Source organism: Mesoplodon mirus (assembly GCF_964341445.2).
Source record: "Mesoplodon mirus genome assembly, chromosome: 4".
Lineage (NCBI taxonomy): Eukaryota > Metazoa > Chordata > Mammalia > Artiodactyla > Ziphiidae > Mesoplodon > Mesoplodon mirus.
The window spans coordinates 55,961,998-55,985,659 of NC_138979.1; the positions used below are offsets into that span (position 1 = coordinate 55,961,998).

At 35.0% G+C, this 23,662-nt stretch overlaps 1 protein-coding gene across 5 annotated transcripts in view; it reads right to left on the reverse strand.

The window, feature by feature from the left end:
- Window positions 1-23,662, reverse strand: part of DENND4A (DENN domain containing 4A) — a 133,887-nt gene that overhangs the window by 48,602 nt on the left and 61,623 nt on the right. For all 5 annotated transcript variants that reach the window (XM_082617729.1, XM_082617730.1, XM_082617727.1 and 2 more), the window contains 8 exons: window positions 22,849-23,090; window positions 18,830-18,896; window positions 17,369-17,427; window positions 14,873-15,017; window positions 14,436-14,611; window positions 10,106-10,206; window positions 8,119-8,337; window positions 7,418-7,563 (listed from right to left, as the gene is read on the reverse strand). In XM_082617729.1, the coding sequence (XP_082473855.1) occupies window positions 7,418-7,563; window positions 8,119-8,337; window positions 10,106-10,206; window positions 14,436-14,611; window positions 14,873-15,017; window positions 17,369-17,427; window positions 18,830-18,896; window positions 22,849-23,090 (1,155 nt within the window). The remainder of the gene's footprint in view (window positions 1-7,417; window positions 7,564-8,118; window positions 8,338-10,105; window positions 10,207-14,435; window positions 14,612-14,872; window positions 15,018-17,368; window positions 17,428-18,829; window positions 18,897-22,848; window positions 23,091-23,662) is intronic.

Here is a 23,662-nt window from a genome sequence, read left to right on the forward strand (position 1 = left end):
AAAGGAGCTATGGAAATTACAAACATGATAGCAGAGGTAAAAAGTATACTATAATGGTTGAAAGATAAAATTGAAGAAATCTCCCAGAAAGTGGCGATGAATGAGAGAGAGGCAGAAAATGGGATGGGGAAAAAGAAAAGAAAAAAAGAAAATTAAGCAGATCAGGCCAGGAGGGCCAATATACAAATATGTATTTCAGAACAAGAGAACAGAGAAAGTGGAGGAAAGAAAAAGAAAGAAAAAAATGCAAGAAAATTCCCCACAATTTGAAGGCCATGAGACCATAGATTAAAAGGGCCTACAAGTGTCCAACTCAGAGAAGAAAAGAAGGCTGACACCAGGCATATCCTTGTGATTTCAGAATATCAGGGATCTTAAATGCTTCCAGACTGATAAAGAGATTAGGCACAGAAGATCAGAAATCAAGATACTGTTAGACTAGATGTTATTCTCAACAATAACAAGCCAGAAGACAATGCAGTAATGACTTGATTTTACATCCGACCAAATTAGCATTCAAGTATTAAGGCAGAATAATGAAATTTGCAAACAGGCAGGGCATCAAAAAATGTATCTCCCATGTACTGTTTCTCACTAAGCTACTGAAAGCTGTGATTCACCATAACAAGGAAATAAACCAAGAAAGAAGTTATTGAAGCCAGAAAGCAGGGGATACAAATCCGGAGAGAGGTCAGTATAATTCTAAGATGATGGTGAAGGAAAATCCCATAATGACAGACTAGAAAGCAGTCAGTTCAGAGTGGAACACAAAGATGGAAAGCTCCAGCAAGAACTTAAAAAAACAAAAAAACCAAACGGATAGATTACTTAATATGTTAGAAAAATTGAGAGATTTTAGACTTTTTACCTTCATAGAAGAGTTTGGAGATGAATTAATAATACACACAAAACAAGAAATATAGCAATTAATTAACTTCAGGGAAAATAGAAGTCCATACATAAAAGGAAATTTAACTACAATATATATATGGCCTATCTGTGATTATATACAGTGATAAAAATATTAACATTGAACAACCATCTGACCAACTACATTGGGAGAATTTTGGTGATGGTGGTAAATATGACATTAATAGATAATATATAAAACAATAAGCAGCAATAACAACACATTATTTGGAAATCTTAAGGAAAATGACTGATGAAATGGCTGAAAGAGAAAGTGCTTACCTTTGGGAACAGAAACTAGGGGTGGGAAATAGAACTACCATATGACCCAGCAATCCCACTCCTGGGCATATACCTGGAGAAAACCATAATTCAAAAAGATACATACACTCCAATGTTCACTGCAGCACTATTTACAATAGCCAGGATATGGAAGCAATCTAAATGTCCATCAACAGAGGAATGGATCAAGAAGATGTGGTACATAGATACAATGGAGTATCACTCAGCCATAAAAAAAGAACAAAATAATTCCATTTGCAGCAACATGGATGGACCTAGAGATTGTCATTCTGAGTGAAGTAAGTCAAACTGAGGAAGACAAATATCCTATGATATCGCTTATAAGTGGAATCATAAAAAAGGGTACAAATGAATTTATTTACAAAACAGAAGTAGAGACACGGATGTAGAAAAAAAACTTATGGTTACCATGGGATAAGGGGGGGAGGGATAAATTGGGAGATTGCAACTGACATATACACACTACTATATATAAAATAGATAACTAACAGGAACCTGCTGTATAGCACAGGGAACTCCACTCAATACTCTGTAATGGCCTATATGGGAAATAATCTTAAAAAAAAAAAAAGAGTGGATATATGTATAACTGATTCACTTTGCTGCACACCTGAAACTAACACAACATTGTAAATCAACTATACACCAATAAAAATTAAAAAAAAAAAAGAAACTAGGGGTGGGGAAAAAATGTGACCTAAACCTTATAAAATCATTTGACTTTTTAAACTAGGCTATATTTTACTTTTTAGAGATTTGGCAGCATATAAAAAATGTTTATAAGATCTGGTTATGTAAAAAATTAGGAAGTATACTATAATTATGTAAAAACATTGAAAGTAAATGTAAAGTGGATATTAGGGTACTGGGCTTATGGAGTTTTTCCTCCCTTTTATTTTCCACACTTCCTGTTACTTTACAAAACAACATTAGGAACATGTCAATGATAACTCAAAATCACTGGTATCCCTAGTAGGATATGGTATCCATGGACAACCCAAGAGCAAATGAGAAGCTCTATACACAAACATTTTTATGCAGATGAAATGGAGTTAATGTAATTATAAGGGCAGCAATGATAATGAAGTAGAAGAGATGGACTAGAATAAAAAGGTTATTCTGGTCCAACAAATACCCAAGGTCATTGGAAAGGAAGCTGGAAACTACTCCGGTCTCCATAATGGAACATTATAAGAGAACTACTTGTCTGTGAGCACCAGGTGCTTTTAAATTTTTATTTATTTATCAGCTTCTCCCTGTCAGACCTGTGTCTTTGCTTGCATAGAAAAAAATCTGTGGACATGGACAACTACTCTAATTCTAAGTATTGTAAAGTCTACTAAAATATTAAAATTGTGCTCTGTAAATTCAGTACCTTGGTAAAAGATATTTCCCCTATCTTGTCTACCAATAAAATCTCATTTCAACATTACAAGAACAGCCATATAATAAATCCTCCATTTATCAGTTGAGCATTTCTGTCTTTTGGAAAGCACAGTGACATCTGTCTCTACTGGGAGAAAAAAGAAATCCAACACCCATGACAGGATAAAATTAAAATAATTTTCATATTCTCTTCATATTTTTTCACAAGACATTAAAATGCTCAGAAAACACTGCAGAGGAATGCTTGGGAAGCCAAGAAAAACCTTACCAGGCTATTTGTTGCACAAAACTGCTTTTAGTTAAGCTGCATCCTATAGGAACAGATTGTAAGGATTTAAAATACAATCATATGAAGAATAAGAACACATGGTTCTTAAATTAGTCATAAATGAAACTCAAATAATTTTCATACATTGTTTTTCTTACTCCTATTCAGGATTACTCACTCCAGCTTTTTAAAAGTTGGTAAATGTTTTCTGTTTGGATAGGCTAAGATCAAAAGAGGAATATATCTAATATCTGTTCAATGTTAGACATGGATTCTGCTCAATCTTAAGCACTTAATGCATATCTAATATTATTTACTTTTCATAGCTAAACTGCCAGAGGTAAGGGGATCTGTTCACTTAAAAAATTAAGCTCAAAGTCACTCAATTAAGGAATAACCCCACATGAATGTCTATTTTAAAAGTATTACTGATATTCAAAAACCGTTTGCAGATTAAAAGTAAGCACTGACTTGCTGTGCTGAATGCACTTAAACTGTGGTATTAAAATATGAAAAGTAGTAACAGCGCTGTGTAATTATTTATTATTTCAGAGAGTTCTGCTTAATAATACTAGGAATACAATTAACCTCTACTCTCACTATATATGAAGGTTATTAAGATATATTTTATGATATCACAAATAAAATAATATCATTTTTAACTAAAAAAAGATATATTTTGGATTTTGTTACATTTTGTTATTTTCTCTAATAAAACAGTTCCTTGAATTGTAATAAAGCAAATACAAGTAACTATGTTTTAGTGAGTTTATTTTTAGTTTTGATTTTCTTAGGAATCATCAAAATCTTTGAGTATAACATTAATCCATTATATATAAGTGATATTTTGTTGAATCTAGACTTTGAATGGGTAAATAGCATTTTAGGAAAACAATCTGCCTAGAAACAATAATTACACATTTAATTGGATTGTTTCTTTTTTGAGACTTCTCAGAATGTATATTCTTTAAGCAATCACTCCAGTCACGCCTCACATTTTGACTCTTACCAACTAAATAACAGGTGACCTATTTTCAGAAAATCCTAGACAATATAATATAGTAATTATCAGTAATAAAATATCCTCCTTAGAACATGATACCCTAAGTACCTTGCAAAATTATGTCATGTATGTCTTACAATATTAATGAGGTTTTTTTTTTGTTTTTTTTTTTGCGGTACACGGGCCTCTCACTGTTGTGGCCTCTCCCGTTGTGGAGCACAGGCTCCGGATGCACAGGCTCAGCGGCCATGGCTCACGGGCCCAGCCGCTCCGCGGCATGTGGGATCCTCCCAGACCAGGGCACGAACCCGTGTCCCCTGCTTCGGCAGGCGGACTCTCAACCACTGTGCTACCAGGGAAGCCCCTTAATGAGTATTTTTTAAACCATGTGATACTATTATATGAGCTCTTAGCTGAAACACAAACTTGTGAAAACAAGACACATAAAATGAGCAAAAAGTAAAATGGAACAATATAAGATTTCTCTCTTCTGCACTGTTAACTGGATTCTTCCAACTAATTCAGTATTCCTATGTGGATTAATAAGTCTATTGGCTAAAGCATGCTATTAGCAAAACCCTGGCACTAACTTGGTCCCTTATGATTCAGTTGACTTGGCACAAGGAACTGTTACCCAAATACATGCCACTGTTCACAATGGCAGCTCGGTGAGTACATACAGATGACCAGTGGAAGCCCAGCACGATAGAGGAAAAACCTTCAAAGTACATGCTGGTCAGAAACATCATTTTTATTTACAAAAACCAACACAATTATTCCTGTAAAAAGGGGTTTAGAGAAATTATTCTTTAAAGCATACTCTTCTATTCATTGTACACCTTTTCTATTTAAAGCACACATTTCTATTTATTTATTCTATTAATATTTAACTTTATAAGCACCAAATAAGGCAAACTTAAAAATTTGATTAAAATACTGAAAACCATGTTCTTAGTACAATGCTGCAATGAAGACAAAACTATCAAGGAGCTATAATATTAATTCTCAAAATAAACAGGATTTCAAAGCTTTATGCAGGCAGAACTCAACTTACAAAAAGGCAGAGTTCTAAAAGTCTGTCTATAGGGACTTCCCTGGTGGTCCAGCGGTTAAGACTTTGTGCTCCATGCAGGGGGCCCAGGTTCAATCCCTGTTCAGGGAACTAGATCCCGCATGCCGCAACGAAGCTCCTGCATGTGGCAATGAAGATCCCATGTGCCGCAACTAAGACCCGGTGCAGCCAGATAAATAAATAAGTAAATAAATAACATTTTTAAAAATTATTTATTTATTTATTTATGGCTGCGTTGGGTCTCTGTTGCTGTACACGGGCGTTCTCCAGATGTGTCGAGAGGGGGCTATTCTTCGTTGCAGTGCACGGGCTTCTCATTGCTTTGGCCTCTCTTGTTGTGGAGCACAGGTTCTAGGTGCGTGGGCTTCAGTAGCTGTGGCTCGTGGGCTCAGTAGTTGTGGTTCCTGGGCCCTAGAGTGGAGGCTCAGTAGTTGTGGCGCACGGGATTAGTTGCTCCGTGGCATGTGGGAACCCGTGTACCCTGCATTGGCAGGCGGATTCTTAACCACTGCACCACCAGGGAAGTCCAATAAATATTAAAAAAAATTTTTTTTTAAAAGTCTGTCTACAAATAGGTTATTCAAAATACAGAAAATGAATTGCCCCTCAAAACAATATCCTTTCTGGGGTGATAGAAATGTTCTATGTTTTGGAGTCATGGTTACATGGAAATCTATATTTGCCAAAACTTATCAAACTACACACTTCAAAGGTGCATTTATTGTTTGTATATTATACTACAATAAATTTGGACTTTAAAAAATGTCCTAAAAGGTGGTTAGAATATCAATCCACCAAAAAGAAATTTAATACATATTTCTAGCACAACACTGTAGCCATGCACCATCTGAACTACAGCTAATCACCACATATATCAGTGTTTCTGTGGGAAAATGAATTATGAGTTCTAAGCAAATACTGACATATATCCATCTTTTCCCTATTCTAAAGCATTTCAAGGACTAGGGTGGATATTTCTGGGCATTTTAGCTTGTTAACTCTCTATCAGCACCAGAAACAGTATTTCTCCACATCAATTATCCCTCAGGTCTTCCAATTTGAAGGAAAGTATAAATTCCTCCACAAGGCTCTGAACTTGTTCCTATTCTTCATATGTGTAAGTCATTCAAAAGTTGAACATTTCTACGTCATGCAGTAATAAAACCAAATTAACTACTAATCTATAAACTGGAATAAAAACCAGAAAAATATAAAAATGGTCATAAATTTTCCTACTTTATAGTTCACACAACACTACTCTGAACACTGTGAAATATGCAGTTATAATGATTTCTCCTCACAATACTTTTAAAACGTACATAAGAACACAACACAGAAAGACTAAATGACTTGACTAAAGTCACAAGTAGGAACGCTGAGATCAAAGTTCTCCTGATTCCCAATGCAGTGTTTTTCCTTCTACATCTTGCATGATGAAAATCATTTTTATAAGACACATTTGGTACTTATTTATTTGATCAATCCCTCCATATGTAACAATCTCCCATCTCCAACACCACTCCTCCTCCATGCGTATGACTCCTTCACCCTAATTTGGCTTTGACAGCTCCTTCCAGACCAACCCTCTGCCCCACCAGGCTGACATCTCCCTCATCCAGATTAAACTATGATACCCCATTTGCTGGGCCTACCCAGTGGGGACACTTTCCTTGCCTTGCTTAGACTCTGACACTCCGTGCTGTCCTCACGTCTGCATGGACGCACACTTTAGGTTCTGACCCCTGGAAATAGTCTGTCCTCCAGCATGGATACTCTCTTTATCCTGTTCGTCCTCTGATCCCCCATGCTAGGCCACCCCCTGCATGGATGGATGCTCTCCTCACCTGGCTTGGGCTCCAACACCCCATGCTAGGCTGCTCCTCCTTCACCCATTCAGGTTTTGACACCCCTCTTTGAGCCACTGTTTCCCAAGCTCCTCTCTATCCACCATGGATGCCCACTTTGCTCTATCCCACTAATGATAGCGGACTACAGGGGCAGGAAAGGTTTCACACATGAATTTAATATAGTAGAATTAATTCACTTAATTTATGCTACAAATGCACTCCCAAATTGTAGAAATATTCAGGTGAAATGTTATGTTCTACACCTACTCTCAGCATGTGACAATCCACCTTAGACCAAAAGGAGAGGTGAAAATTAAGGATGATCAAGTTAGAGGCCCATTGGCTTGGACAAAACTCCCATAGTCTGTAAGTGGACAGGCAGTGTTACAGACCTGGTTGCTAAAATAAAATTCATAATTTGGTAAAATCCTGCAAAGTACTCTTAAGAGGTTGTGGTCTATAACATCTAGTAGGCCACCAAAACTTTCATAATAAAGGGTCAGTGATGAAATGGAATTAATTTAAATTTTGTTAAAAGCTGGTTAAGTTATAAATAGAAACTGTAACTCTTAACATTTATAATAGTCACACAGAATAAGTTACGGCACTGTAGACATACTATTACTTACTTTATCTACACAATCATCAAAAAACGCCAGGCTTGCATCTTTATCACTGACAAAAGAACATTCCTCAATGAAGCGAATAAACATTTGTGTTTTGGTCATCATGTTATAGAATTTCTGATGTGACCGGTCTCGGCTTCTTAAGAAAGCTATTCAACATAAATTTGTAATGTTAGCATATATAATATCATTTACAGATTCAGAGAATTTTTCAGCTAGAAGGAACTAGATCAACCATGTCATCTATACCCCCCACACCCTACTATTTTGCAGAAAAAGAAACTAAGACCCCTGAAGGGGAAGTGACCTGATAAAGATAGCAATAGGAAAGGAACTTGAACCCAGATCTTTCAGATCCCCCAACCCAGGGGCTCCTCTGCTTGCCCAACAGCACCGGGCTGCCCTGAAAGCTAAAAACATCAATATCTTAACACATCTGTGACACAACAGAGTGCAGTGGTACATGGTTAGGAAGCTCTGTACTTTTCAAATAGTCTCTTCTGCATATTTTGCTAATGGGATTGTATCTAATGTGCCTGAGAAATAACCAGTCCTATGGAAATGGATTACCAACTGAGTTGATACTCACATACTCCTGAAATAGATAAGTATATTTTGATAAATATGAGCTACTAACCCAGAAAGCAATCATCACAAGGTTAAGCTCAATAATATGAAAGCTGTAGTACTATGCAATCACTCACCTTGTAGGGCAAAAAGAGAGGCTGCATCTGTGGCTGTCTCAGATGGGGCTTGTGTTATTGGTCTTAAGTATGATCTATAACCTTTTAAAATAGAGGCCATGAAACACAAAAATGCCTCCTGGATTTCCAAATCTATCATGTGCAACCTCTTTCCAGAATTAAAATCATAATCATTCATTGCTAAGTCCATTAGTCCATCGTCTCTTGGTCTCTGCTGCACTGTGAAGAAATACAGTGTTAATGTTTTCCCCAGAACTGTCAAAATTAATGTTCGTAGTGGTATCAATTATAAATCCATTGCATATGTAATTCAAGTCATTATGCTGCATACCTTAAACTTGTACAGTCCTGTATGTCAATTATATCTCAATAAAATTGAAAGAAAAATAATAAATGTGTTTTCAAAAGGGCTCAAGCTACTTCAACCCTTTGTTTACATAACTCCTTAATAAATAACCCTAGCAAAACTTGATTTGGTCTGAGGATAAGGATGGTAGTAATGCTCAATGTTAACTTCCTGATTTTCATGGTTATAGCATACTGTAGTGATACAGAATGTACTTATTGGTAGGAAATACACTCTATTTGGAGATGATGGGGACATCTATTCTCAAAAGGTCACAGAAACAAAGTTTGTGATTGTCTCAAACTTTTAAAACTTCTTAAAATATGAGGAACAATAAATCATCTTAGGGAGGTTTTTTTGGAGTTCTTATTGTTTAAAAAAGTAAAAGCACGTGGGCACTGGAATGAAGGCCTAGGTCTTAATCCTAGCTTCATCTTTATTAACTGTATGATCTCTGACAAGCTACCTCCCTCAAACTTAGTATCTTCACAGTTGTAAAGACAAAAGAATGTATGTGAAAGTGCTCTGAAGCTGTAAAGTGATATATAATCCTGAATAACAATATCAGTATTGTTAAAACCTGTAACTTTAAGCTGTAAGATTCTGCCCTTCAGTACAGCTAGATGGGTTATTTCACTTATTTTAATAATACTTAAATATTGCTACAAAAGCTGCTGGACTTCTCAGCTATTCAAAAGAAGCTCATAAATTTTTAGAAAGCAATTAACTAAGTAGCTTAAATAAAATTCCATACATAATTTATTTGTTCCATAGTATAAAATTTGTTCCATTTGATGTCATTTTTTCATATCCCAATACTTATGAGCCACTTCCGGATTATCTACTTGTTATAAGGTTTACTTTGTAAACGCTGTCTTTTTCCATGTCTCTTTCCAACTATTCTATAGGCACCCTTGAACCCTCGAGGATGTAGGCCACCTCCCATGTTTATATTTCACCTAATACATAAATGAGAACCTCAAATATTGCTGCACCATTACTGACCATTTTTTATACAATAAGTACTAAATTATGAACCCTGAATGGACTGTTGGTATAAAATACCAAGAGGATTAGATAAATGAAGGCTTAATTCCTCTTACTGGTAATTCTGGATCACTATCAAGATACTCTTATTGTAAGCTTTGAACTGAAATTCTCCATATCCTAATCTATTTTCACTTTAATTAATTTCCGAATGCTTTTGGCAAGCTTCTATTTTCAAATTATTTGAGGTAAGCACAGTATTAAGATCTATTGAAGGTGAAAAGCACATGACCTTGCTTTGAACCCACAAGAATCATCAGCATTTTCTAATGTAATTTAAACCATCTGTCTTAGATTTTCAAAACTAACTTTCTATTCTATGTATAAAGAAAATATACAAGTAGAAACCAGTATTTTTTCCATAGTATTTGAAAATAATCACCTTAATCTTTTTGAATTTTATTATGATGTAAAATATAAATTTTGTAAATCTCCCATTCAGCTTCTAAAAAATTTTGCTTTAATGTTCATTTGCCTTTAAGATTGTAAAACCACTTTCCTTTAGGTAAACACCATCCTTTTACAAGTAAGGCAAAGCTGCTGGAGTCCTTTCTTCAGATTAAATTACTTCCTTTAAATAAATTATACACTTACATTTTGCCAACTGCTGGTGCAAATTATTCAGTGTGTTCATCAGATTTTTACATGGTTTCTTTGGAAGTACCTTCCAGGCTACAGTTTTCTTATCACCAGTTCTAAGAGTAAATGACAACAATAATATATTTGTCAGATTAACTTGGGGTGGGGCAGGGGTGGGTATATATCTGTTATTTATAAAAAGGGGAAAAGAGAAAACACATTGAACAAAAATAAAATATACAAAATATTCTACTTAACAGAAGAAAAATACTACAGGGGTAAATTGAAGTGTTTAATACTTAAAAATTAATTTATATGAGAGTAGAACCCTGTATTAAATTATGTTTATATTGAGTCAATTCCACCTGCTTTGGAATCATGCAAATCACTACAAAACTTAATGTGGTGGCCATTACTCTTGATCTCATCTAAGAGTCTTTAGACACCTAAATATTGGGAAGATCCTACTATTAGGAGATTTTTCTTATATACTCTAAGACAAAGCACTGTAGAAAACTTTCAATGAACTTATGATCCATAAAGCTTATCAAAATACTTCGGTATATCCAAATATTTAGTTTCCTAAAAATATAAGTAAAATTTAGCTTTGTTTCTTTCAGAAAAGAAATAATCTATAATATTAGATTATTTGGGCTTCCCTGGTGGCACAGTGGTTAAGAATCTGCCTGCCAATGCAGGGGACACGGGTTCGAGCCCTGGTCCTGTAAGATCCCACATGCTGCGGAGCAACTAAGCCCATGTGCCACAACTACTGAAGCCCGCACGTCACAACTACTGAAGCCCGCACGTCACAACTACTGAAGCCCGTGCACCTAGAGCCCGTGCTCCACAACAAGAGAAGCCACTGCAATGAGAAGCCCATGCACTGAGATGAAGAGTAGCCCCCACTCGCTGCAACTAGAGAAAGCCCATGTGCAGCAACGAAGACCCAACACAGCCAAAAATAATAAATAAATAAAAAATAAACAAATTAATTTAAAAATATTAGATTATTTGAATAAAGTATAACACTCCAAAATACTTTTATAACTATAAAAGAGGACATCAGCTTGACAGTGATATCTTTGTTTCTAGATGAACTCCTATAATCTCCTTTATACAACCTTTACAACACAGTTAATCCTTTTTTTAAAAAAACTTATTTTATTTATTTTTATTTTTGGCTGCGTTGGGTCTTTGTTGCTGCATGCGGGCTTTCTCTAGTTGCGGCGAGCGGGGGCCACTCTTTGTTGCAGTGCGCGGGCCTCTCACCACGATGGCTTCTCTTGTTGCGGAGCACGGGCTCCAGGCACACGGGCTTCAGAAGTTGAGGCACGTGGGCTCAGTAGTTGTGGCTCTCAGGCTCTAGATTGCAGGCTCAGTAGCCGTGGCACATGGGTTTAGCTGCTCCACGGCATGTAGGATCTTCCCGGACCAGGGCTTGAACCCTTGTCCCCTGCATTGGCAGGCAGATTCTTAACCACTGCGCCACCAGGGAAGCCCATAATCTTTAAACTATATATGGAGTAGGAGAAGAAAAGAGCATGGTGATAAAACATGATAAAGCTTTCGGACTTAACTATAGCTTTGTTGATTCCACTCTCTATTTATTAAATCTTTTTTCTATTTCAAAAGCAATAAATACTCATTTTAGGAAACGTGAAAAATGCAGAGAAAAAGGAGAAGAAAAGTAAATCACTTATGTTCTAACCACCAAAGACAACATCATAGCACCGGTGTGAAATGGAATTGCTGAACTTTTTTTTTTTAATGTTCCTTAAACTTCCCATAGAACAAAAAGGTCAAATATTACTTTGAAAGAAAAAAAGAGTGGATGGGAAAGCTTAAGCTGACAAAGAAGAACTGTCTTGGAATCTACCCTATCTTTCCACAATGATAATAAAATACAGATAGGGCAGGGTCAAACGGCAGATGTCCTGCTGTGAGATTTTATTTCATCTATAATGTGACCAGGACTATGGAACCCTGTATTAAAGTGAGAACACAATGTAAAAACACTTTTGACATTATTTTCTTGCTAAAACTTCAAAACACAGCACTCGTACTGTGCCTTAGCATTCACTGTGTGTGTGCCTGCCTTGCTAACTAGATTAGCAACTTAAGAGAATGGAGTATATCTGGTTTGTCTTTTTATTCCCAGTGCCTAGCAAAAAAAAAAAAAAAAAAAAAGGCACTCAAGAGGTGTCTGTAGCATAAGTGAATGAACAGTAATTTGGTATCATTTCATCAAATTACTATTATTTACTCACATAATTTCCTCCTCTTGCCCTTGATATCATCACTGTAAAACTTGGCTCGGGAGAAGAGTTTTATCGAGGGACTTCCCTGGTAACGCAGCGGTTAAGAATCCGCCTGCCAATGCAGGGGACAAGGGTTCGAGCCCTGGTCCAGGAAGATTCCACATGCCGCGGAGCAACTAAACCCATGTGCCACGACTACTGAGCCTGCGCTCTAGAGCCCGTGAGCCACAACTACTGAGCTCATGTGCCACAACTACTAAGCCCAAGCACCTAGAGCCCGTGCTCTGCAACAAGAGAAGCCACCGCAATGAGAGGCCTGTGCACCACAACAAAGAGTGGCCTCCGCTTGCTGCAACTAGAGAATGCCTGCGTGCAGCAATGAAGACCCAACGCAGCCAAAAATAAATATATTTTTTTAAAAAAAGGAATTTTATCTAGTACCTGAGTTTGGATCTATGACAGCCTTCTGCATTTTTATTCATAGTGAGTTCCATTTATAGGATTACTATTGCATAAGTAGTAAGCCAGTAATTAGTGGCAGAAGTAATAGTTATAGAGTCAGACAATGATAGTTTCAAAATCAGTTCTGGCAGTATTGTTATGTGCCTTTTTATAAATTACTTAAAAATCTAAGCTTTGGTTTTCTTATCTGTCTGTCAGACTGGTTAGTAAAAACTACCTCACAAAATACAGAGAATAATATGAGATACCTTAGGCTATGCATACAGCTTTATGACTAGTACATATCAGATATTAATTTCCCTTTCTTCAGAAATTTTTTGACATTCATAATATATTCCTTATTTTATGTATTTATGAGTCAGAGAAGGGAAAAGGAAACCACAAATTTCATACTCAGATTTTTCTTTCAAATTTCAGGTTGAGGCTCCAGAAATTCACGATGAAGGAAAGTAGAAAGCTATTAATTCACTAGTTTAGTCTTCCCATAGGTTTGGAAAGGCGATAAAACCAAGAAGGAAGACCACTGATGAGTGCAAACAAGTCATGTTTCTTTGATTCTTTAACCATTAGTGATCAAAACAAAGTTAAAATAATAAGAAAAAAACTCTTTTAACAAATTGAGGAAAAGTATAAAAGTATAAAAAGAGAGAAAACGTATATACTTATTTACCACCTTGAATTTCAATTTTTAAAAACATTATGTCATGTAACATTAACAACTGGCAAAAAAAAAAAGATACTACTTTAATATTTGAAGAATTAAATATTTCTGGTAAAGTATGAAATGTTCATGGTAAAGAATCTTTGATGCTATTTATCCCATATATAAAATGGCTTTAATGCCAAAGTACATCCCATATTTTCTTGGTTAGGCTTTTGAAAGCATACATGCCTTATAAAAGAAAATTATTTTCTGCTAAACTTTTCTAATGGTTTAGGCAGTTGAGGTTTTGACATATAACAATACTAGAATTAATGTAAGATTTCAGAATTAAATCAAAAGGCTTTAATATGAAACATGCTTATTTAAAAATGGAGAAAAACCTATCTCACAAATACGTACTTAAATTGTAAAAGGTATACTAGCTTTTGGGCTTTACTAATAGGGTAACTTGCAGTTATTTTAAGTATATCCTGTGGCTGCAACGTGGTATTGCATCAATTTCCTCTTCCCTGAAGAGCTTAAGTATGATTAAACTGAAAATAAATAATACAAGAGAAAACACTGAATTATAAAAAAGCTGTAAGTACACAGTTCCAGTAGCTTAGCTACAACTTAAATATTATTCCAATAGAGAGAGAAAAAATTATAAAAAAATTATTTAAAAATTGTAAAAAATTATAAAATGTAAAAATTTACATTTCTTACATAAATTTCTAAGTAAGCATAAGATTATAATATTTCTCAAATATTGAAAGAGCTGAGGATTAAAACCTTCTCTAATACACTAAACGTATCCCATCAAAGTATAGTAAGAACTGATTCAAAGATGGTAAAAACCCCAAATATAAAAACAACATAGCTCAAAAGAATTCTAGTTAGCATTCACAAAATATACATTTACATACATACACTACAAAGTTGTAAATTACTGGAAGTAGAATCATTAAAATGAACTTACTGAGAAATTGTGTTGGTATCTAGGTCAACACAACTGACATCTGGTGGAGGGTCATAGAGATCAAAGTATCTTGAATCAATTCCTACTATGAATGGACATGGTGCACTCAAGACATCTGCTAAAGCCAGTGGGCAGAGAGGAACATAGGGGCATGGCCAGTGGAAAGGGAAAATCATCTTGGATAAATAAAAGATAAGAGAATATTTAGCTGTTTGACATTGAAGCATAATTCATCAGCACACACAAAAAACTGTCTTTTAAATATTTATACCAAAAGTAGTATAATGCTTGTTAAATAATTACAACTAGTGTTAATGGCCAGAAAGTTGAAATGCATTACACTCTGAATTTTAGCTAAGCATTAAAACAGTTTTAAATTATATGAATAATTAGGTTTAAAATGAAACTGACTGCTAATAAGAAACTGTGATACTCACAGACACTAATGCTTCTGTCACACTAGTAAGCACTGAAGGCCGTAAGGAATGAATAAGAATCTTATGTTCTGTTACTGCAAACACCAGTAATGTCACAGCATTTTCAGGGCCTAAATTCTGAAGTAGTGTTGAAAACTTGCCACCACTATAAATCCAAACAAAAATATATAATTAAAAAAAACAGAGATCAAACACCTCATTATCCAAAATAATTTTTAAAAGTTCACGATTAGGGTAGGATTATTGTTCATATTATATATTTAACTTTAAACATGACTGTTGCTCTTATGTAGGGAAAACACTGCGTCAGAAACACACTATGAAAATAAGGAAGTTTTATGAGGTTCTGAAATCATTCGATTCTTCTGCATTGTATTAAATATGGAAAATGAAAAGTCATCTGCTTCATTTTATATAAAAAGATCTGCCATGTAGATAGTTCAAAAAAAGAATTCAATGTATAAGAGGGGTGCTTTGGTTGAAAGCAAATCGTTTAATGCAAGTTTTTTTTCTTTTTTTTTTTAACATGGCTCATCTTCCTCTGTAATTATCAGAAAACATACGTGACTTACAGGCCCAACTTCCTTAAGGTAAATACACATCTCAAAATTTGGATTTACAAATAGCTAGATTATCTTTACTATTGTAATGATAATATTAATTAAGAGCTACTAAGCGATGATACACACATACAAAGCAAATTAATAATCAAAACTTAGACATTGTACATGGTAACAAAATACTGCATTAACAAAGTAAATGATTCTGGGCTTCCCTGGTGGTGCAGTGGTTAAGAGTCCGCCTGCCAATGCAGGGGACACGGGTTCAGGCCCTGCTCCGGGAAGATCCCACATGCTGCGGAGCAGCTAAGCCCGTGTGCCACAACTACAAAGCCTGCATGCTAGAGCCCACGAGCCACAACTACTGAGCCCGAGTGCCACAACTACTGAAGCCTGCTCGCCTAGAGCCCGTGCTCTGCAACAAGAGAAGCCACCCAGTGAGAAGCCTGCGCACCACAATGAAGAGTAGCCCCCGCCCGCCGCAACTAGAGAAAAGCCTGCGTACAGCAACAAAGACTGAACGCAGCCAAAAATAAAAAAATAAATTTTTAAAACAATTTTTTAAAAAGTAAATGATTCAGTAAGCTAACCAGTATTTCATCTTTATAATGTTAAATAACTGGCTTCACTGAATTAACTTTTTAAAAATAAACCAAAACTAATAAAGTCTCTTGGAGAAATAAACACATATGCCCACAAAAAACTTGTGCATGTTCATAGCAGCATTATTTATAGTAGCCCAAAAGTAGAAACAACCCAAATGTCTGTCAACTGATAAATGGATAAATAAAACGTGGTATATCCATACACTGAAATATTTGTTGGAAATAAAAAGGAATGAAGAACTGATACATGCTATAACGTGGATAAACATTGGAAACATGCTAAGTGAAAGAAGCCAAACACAAAAGGCCACATTTTATATGATTCCATTTATATGAAATGTCCAGGACAGGCAAATCTGAAGCGAAAGAAGCAGATCAGCAGTTGCCTAGGGCTGGGAAGGGTGTGTGTGTGTGTGTTTGTATATATAGGGATGGGAGGGGTAAGGGAGGGTAACTGCTAAAGGGTACAGGGTTTTTCTGGAGCTATGAAAATGTTCTAAAATTGATTATAGTGATAGTTGCAGAAGTCTGTGAATGTGATCATTGAATTGTACAATTTAACTGGGTGAATTGTATGGTATGTGAATTATATATCAATAAAGCCATTACCAAAAAATAAAAAAAAGGCTCTTGGGTAATGTAGAATTGTTTTAAAGTAGTCTCAGTCAGTATTTCTAATTTATTCTCAGCTCAAACAAAAGTTAAGAAAACACTGGTCACTCTGGGCCAAGACCTGGTGATGAAATAATCTGCAATTCTTACAAAATTAATGTCAAAGATGGCAGCTGGTCTCCCTTAGGTATGTGCTACAAAATAACTTAATTATATTGTAACTATTTCCCTGCTAGAAAAATTACACAGCTAATTAAATTTCAAGAAATGATATTTAAGAAAAAACATATTTCATAATCTCTCTGAACTTTTAAGGTGATGAAATACATTATTCTATTCCATGGGCTAGTATTTATAAGTAACTTTTTATTTGGGGGTTAAATTTAAGATTAATTGCATTTGAATGTTCTTCAGAGGATATTTAAAGCTAAAAACATATTGTTTTCATAATCTACAGACATATATACGTATTTATGTAGTTGTATGTACTTAATCATAATAAATGGATACACAAAATACCAAACACTATTGTAAAAGTTTTTCTGTGTTCTTTAAGACCTTTAACCTCACTGTTAAGTAAAAGAAATTTAGGTAAGAAACAATTAAATGAGAAGTATTTCCATCGACACTTGCAATTTTCCCCAGGAAAGAGAGAAAATACTTGAATGTTACTTTAGCTCACACTACGTTTAGAGAAACACAAATGAAGTTTTACTTGCCTTAGCGGAAGAGGTGAAGAAACAGGCTGACTGAGAATCAGATTATCATGTGGTGATAACTGAAAATAGATTTAAAATAAAGTATTTGAAACATAAAGATGAACTTTAAAACACCACCTTCCAGAAAAAAACATATATATATAGACGATGCCCACAAAGTTTCAATATCCCCATTCACCAGTATAGGAACCATGTATATCACTAAGATCCTGAAAAATATGTCCTGATGACTGACCTCTTCTAACTACTAACTCTTCTTACTCTGAATCCTATCTCTTTTCTTCTGTTTCTCAACATTTCCCTGATGCCATTTAACAAATCTGTCTCGAGAGACTAAATTATTCATTTAATACGGTAAAACCAGAGTTAGCAAACCTATGGCCTCAAGGCAAATCCACAGGCCACTTGCTTTTATAAATAAAGTCTTATTAAAATAAAGCCATGCACATTTGTTTACGTGTTACCTATAGGTGCTTTTGTGCAATGAAAGCAGAGCTGAATAGTTTCCAGAGAGACAGTATGGCCTTTACTGTAAAGACTGAAACACTGTTTCGGCCTCAACATAAAAAACTTGCCAACTTCTGCTATAAAACATATCTTTTATGTGTATTCAAACTGAGTGTGCTATATGTATTCTGGCACTAAACAGCAAGAAGTAACTTGGGATGATATGTAGATATGCAGACTACTTATAAAGCTTATCAAAATGATATTTTTCTAGACATTTAATCTGTATCAATATATTAATGCAATTAATTTAATCTACATTTAAAATTTTATGCAGATTTATACAGATTTGCAAATATCTATTTATAAATGATTTCTAATTTTGAATGATACTCCATTAAGGGCTGTGATAAATACAAGGCACATATAGTGATAATACATGAAATAATTTCTCAAAATCACTTCAAAAATCGTGATTAAATAGATTCAAAAGACAACTTACATGTAAAGAGCATAGACAAAAAAGAAATGTAAATAAAAGATGAAAGATAAAGTCAACAGGGAAAAGAGATGGGGAAAATAATTTATGTTCACTTTAAACTTCCTCCTCTCACAAAGATATGAGCAATTCTTCCTGCAATATATGAAAACATACAGCTTTTTCTTTTATCTCTTCTAATACATTTAACTTAGGGAATAAGTGCCAAAGGCACAAATGTTCAAATACCAAGAATAAATTTAGGGAAAGCAGTGCCTTTTTACGTGTTCAAAACATCTACTGCTGTCTACTTCTTTAACTCTGCAACGCTTTATCTAAGAGGAAACATTAGATGTCTGTCCGGGAGGCAGAACCATAATAGAACCATAAGGGTCCAAACTCCAACGTAAAACAGTATCTGGTTCTCTTTTGATTTCATTTGATTTTTTTTACCCATATAAAATTGTTATTCTTATGGTACATTTTGACAGAGTCAATAATTATTTAACAGGGCACTTACATCATGAAAATCTTACCTGAACTAAAATCCGTGGTCTCTGAGGAGATGGAAAAGGAACTTTATGCATAAAATGAGAAATATGCCTTAAAAACAAACAAACAAACACCTGATTGATTCCAAAGTGAATACTATATGCTATAAAGGTCAACATGTCACCACAAGTCCAGGTTGAGTCAAAAGCTCTGTGTACCTATAATTTCGAAATCCTTGCTACTACAAAAGCAAGTGAACAAACAACAACCAAAAATCATTTGTCCCAGGAAAGTTGCTTCTATCTAAACCCACCCACAAACTTTTCATATTAATACTTTCTCACATTCAATAACGCTTGTGTTATTAATGTCTGAAAAGCCACTGTAACTTCTACCTCTCCCTAAAAAGATAACAAACAATGTATCAGAGATGTGGACATTACCAAAGAAGCTAATTCTTGCATATACTTTTTAGTCAATTGCTCATTTTTTAAAAATGAAGCAATATACTTTTTAGTCAATTGCTCATATTCTAAAAATGAAGCAACCACTGAGTACTACAGAAAAATGAAAGAGTTTAACTGTTTCTAAAACATGAACAATATACTTTCTATTAACAATAGGTTAAAAATTCTATTACTGATTTTATGGGTTTTTTCCCCAGAAGAGAACAGATAAAAATCTAGATTGATGGGTTTTGTTTTGAACACCATGGAAAAGAAAAAAGGCAGCAATAGTGAACAATCCTTTCTTAAGGAATGAGTTCTTTTATTTCTCTATTACTTTTAAACTATTTCCAAATCATCTTGGTTTCAGAACTGAGATAATTTCAACTGGATACAAAACATCAGAAGAGAAAATGATTAATTTCTTACAAACATGTTCTGACTGCCTGCTATATATAAGATACTGCCAGACATGTTGGGAATTATTTTTTAAAAAGCCATATACTACCAGTTTCTACTATTAAGATACTCACAATCTAAGAACCAAAAGGTAAGGGGAATGAGTTCCAGAGGACACATATCTGCTTGCATTATGTGAAGTAGTTAGAATAGTAGAAAACAAAGTGTGATCCATGAATACCTAAAGATCCCCAAGACCCATTCAGGGAGAATCTGCAAGGTCAAAGGTACTTTTTAAAGACACCGTTTGCCATTTTCACTGTGTTGATATTTGCACTGATGGTGCAAAAGCATTGTGGATAAAACTGCTGCCCTTTACTATGAATCAAGGAAATGGCACTGAACTGTAGCTGTTGTATTCAGTTTCACTTAAGAGTGTCTCGGATGAAGCAGTAAATGCTATTAATTTTATTAAATTTTGACTCTGCAGTGTATACTTATAAATAATCTGTGTGACGAAAGGGGAAGAACGCATAAAGCACTTCTGCTGCATACAGGAGTGCGATGTTTGTCGTGAGGAAGAGCTCTTGTGTGACTGAGTTGTGAGTGAATTAGCTGTTTTTGTTTTGCTGTGTTTCCACAGAATGCCATTTTTCCTTGAAAGAACAAAAGACATATTAACGTTATCCAATGTGGGTATTCAGTAGATATTTTCTACATTAAAATGAACAAAGTGAGGCTACTGCTTCAAGAAAAATAACTTACAGTACTTGTTGCCAATAATTAAATTCAAGCTTTCCAATAAAAAGAAATATAGTACTGTCACATGCTATAATACGGATGAACCTTGGAAACATTACAAAAAGATGAAAGGATCCAGTCAAAGAAGACCACGTAAGTTGCTTAGAGCTGAGTGGATGAGCGGGGAATGGGGCAGGACACCTAATGGGCATGGGGTTTCTTTTAGGGGATGAAAATGTTCTAAAATTAGATTTTGGTAATGGTTGTACACCCTGTGAATGCATGTTTTAAAAAAACATTGAATTGTATACTAATTTAAATGGGTGAACTGTGTGATATGTGAATTATATTTCAATAAAGCTGCTTTTAAAGTCAAGGGAGAAATCAAAATGGAATACTAAAACCTTTTTCTCAGTTAACCCCAAAGGAGGAACAAACAAACAAATAAGTAAATAAATTCAAGCTTTCAAGTGAAAATTAGAATCTTGCTACCATAAACTTGACAATTTCTCAATACTCAAAAATTTTTCTGGGCTTCCCTGGTGGCGCAGTGGTTGAGAGTCCGCCTGCCGATGCAGGGAACATGGGTTCGTGCCCCGGTCTGGGAAGATCCCACATGCCGCGGAGCGGCTAGGCCCGTGAGCCATGGCCGCTGAGCCTGCGCATCCGGAGCCTGTGCTCCGCAATGGGAGAGGCCACAGGAGTGAGAGGCCTGCGTACCGCAAAAAAAAAAAAAAAAAAAAAAAAAAAAAAAAATTTTCTGATGTAGGTGGTTATATTCACAAATCTGATTTTTAAATTTTGATAGCGAGATGTATCTATGTTAACTCAGTGAACCAGTATTTTCCAAATGACCAATGTACGATGCTACAAAATCACACATGTATAAAAGTTCCACTCAAAGAGATAGACCAATAGATTTTACTGTAACAGAGAAAGTTCATCATTAAAGTTTTAGATTCCACATTGACAGTAACCTATAATAAACTATACTTGTCAAGTTTTGGTGCACTGTCAAAAAAGAAAATCCACAGTTTTCTGAAAAGACTATTCAAATGCCCTCCCTTTTCCACATACATATTTGTGTGAGGCCATGTTTTTTTCATTACATCAACCAAAACAACATATTGCAACAGAATGAAAGCACAAGCATATATGAGAACCTAGCTATGGGACTTCCCTGGCAGTCCAGTGGTTAAGACTCTGTGCTCCCAATACAGGGGGCATGGGTTCCATGCCTGGTTGGGGAACTAAGATCCCGCATGCCACATGGCCAAAAAAAAAATTAAAATAAGATAAAATGAGAACCTAGTTATGTTCAATTAAGCCAGACATTAGAGATTTGCAAAAAATGTAAAACAATGTCACTCTTCTTCCTAATTTTTTTGTTTTAGGAAATGCTTATTTAAAAAAAAAAGAGAGAGATATTTATGATAACATGTAATGGGTTTATCATTTTTTAAAATAAATTAATAATTTTTTTTTTTTTTTTGCGGTACGCGGGCCTCTCACTGTTGTGGCCCCTCCCGTTGTGGAGCATAGGCTCCAGACACGCAGGCTCAACGGCCATGGCTCATGGGCCCAGCCGCTCCACGTCACGCGGGATCCTCCCGGACCAGGGCATGAACCCGTGTCCCCTGCATCGGCAGGCAGCTCACAACCACTGCGCCACCAGGGAAGCCCAATAAATATTTCTGAAGTTCTCCGTTTTAATTTCTAATGTATATTAATAGATATAACACATTAAAAAAAGCTCTTTTGTGGGGGGTCTTCATTTTTAAGAGTATAAAGTGGTCCTGAGACCAAAAAATTTGAGAACTGGTAGATTAGAATACTGAGATGTGGGCAGAAAACTGCAAGGAAAAATTATAAAGTAATATTTTACATTGAATGTTCTTACAATAATTCTATCACTTTCAACTATCATTAGAATCACAGAATTCTGCCTAAGAACACAAAAGAGCTTAAGTGATAGATAATATAAAATAAACAATAGTCAAATAGACAGTGGTGATGTTTAGATCTCATTTGTATCAAACCTTACTACATTAAAGATTATTCAGTTTTAGTGATCTTCAAGTAAATCACAAAAATTTTAAAAAGAATAAAAAATATGTTTATCTAATTTTTCCTTTAAATTCATATCTAAAAATAGTAAGGAATATTTTAAAGGTTCATATAAACCCAAATTATATGTAAAGTAAGAATTAACAAAACCTGTAAAAAATGCTAATTAGGATCTCCAAACTTCACAAGAGTATCAAAAAGATGAAACATTTATTTCGTTAGAGATAAAATTATCTAAAATAACAAAACTGTAGGTATAATAGAGAAATATTACCTGACTGAATCAACCAAACTTTTTTTCTCTTGAAAAATCTAGCTTCCAAATAAAATTTACTCAATTACCAGTACAAATACACCACACATAATGGAAAGAGCTGCCAAATTTTGAACCAAGAAGGCTTCTAACTTACTTCTCAATTGGAAGGACATGAGGTCCAGAGATGGAATAACGATATAGAAAAGTCAGAAACTTCCTGAATGCATCAAAAAAAGGCCAGTGAGAGAGAAGACAGATGCATTTACTAGTGTGAATTGTCTTGGAACTATCAGACTTCTCATCTGCTGATGATGCTAAACCCAAAAGAAATCTCTGTTTTTCTGTGAGATTCTCTTCGGAGTATGGTTCATAAAACTGAATAGCAGCACCATAGACCTGGAAAACAAGTAATATATTTGATAAATATGCCTTATATCATTTATTCCAATCACATCATTAGTTAAATATTTAATGGATGAACTATTAGGAGCCATTATGTGCCTATGAGCCAAGCAAGGTGCCAGGTACCAGAAACCCAGTGGTGAAGAGATATCACTCTTGCTTTCTTGAAGTACGTTAAAACATCGACAAAAACAACAAAACTACACAGCGCAACTCTCATGTCTCATTATTGGGGGAAAAAAGGTGTTTTAATTAAATTGCATTTGTTTTATAAAGAGTAAAAGCAATTGTATCAATATTCTCTATAAGAAAATGATTTAAACTAATTATTTAATAGAGAGTGGGACAGAATTTTAGATAAGGAAATACAAATTCCAACTTCAGACAATTCACTGAATTTCTCTAGACCTCGATTTCCCAATATATAAAATGAAGATTTTAGACTAGATGATTTCCAAAGTCCATTCCAACAATATAACAGTTTATGATTCTAAATAACACTGCATATTTAATAATGTTTTTAGTATTACTTTAAAGTTTCTGTAACAGAAAACGAAGCAACGAAG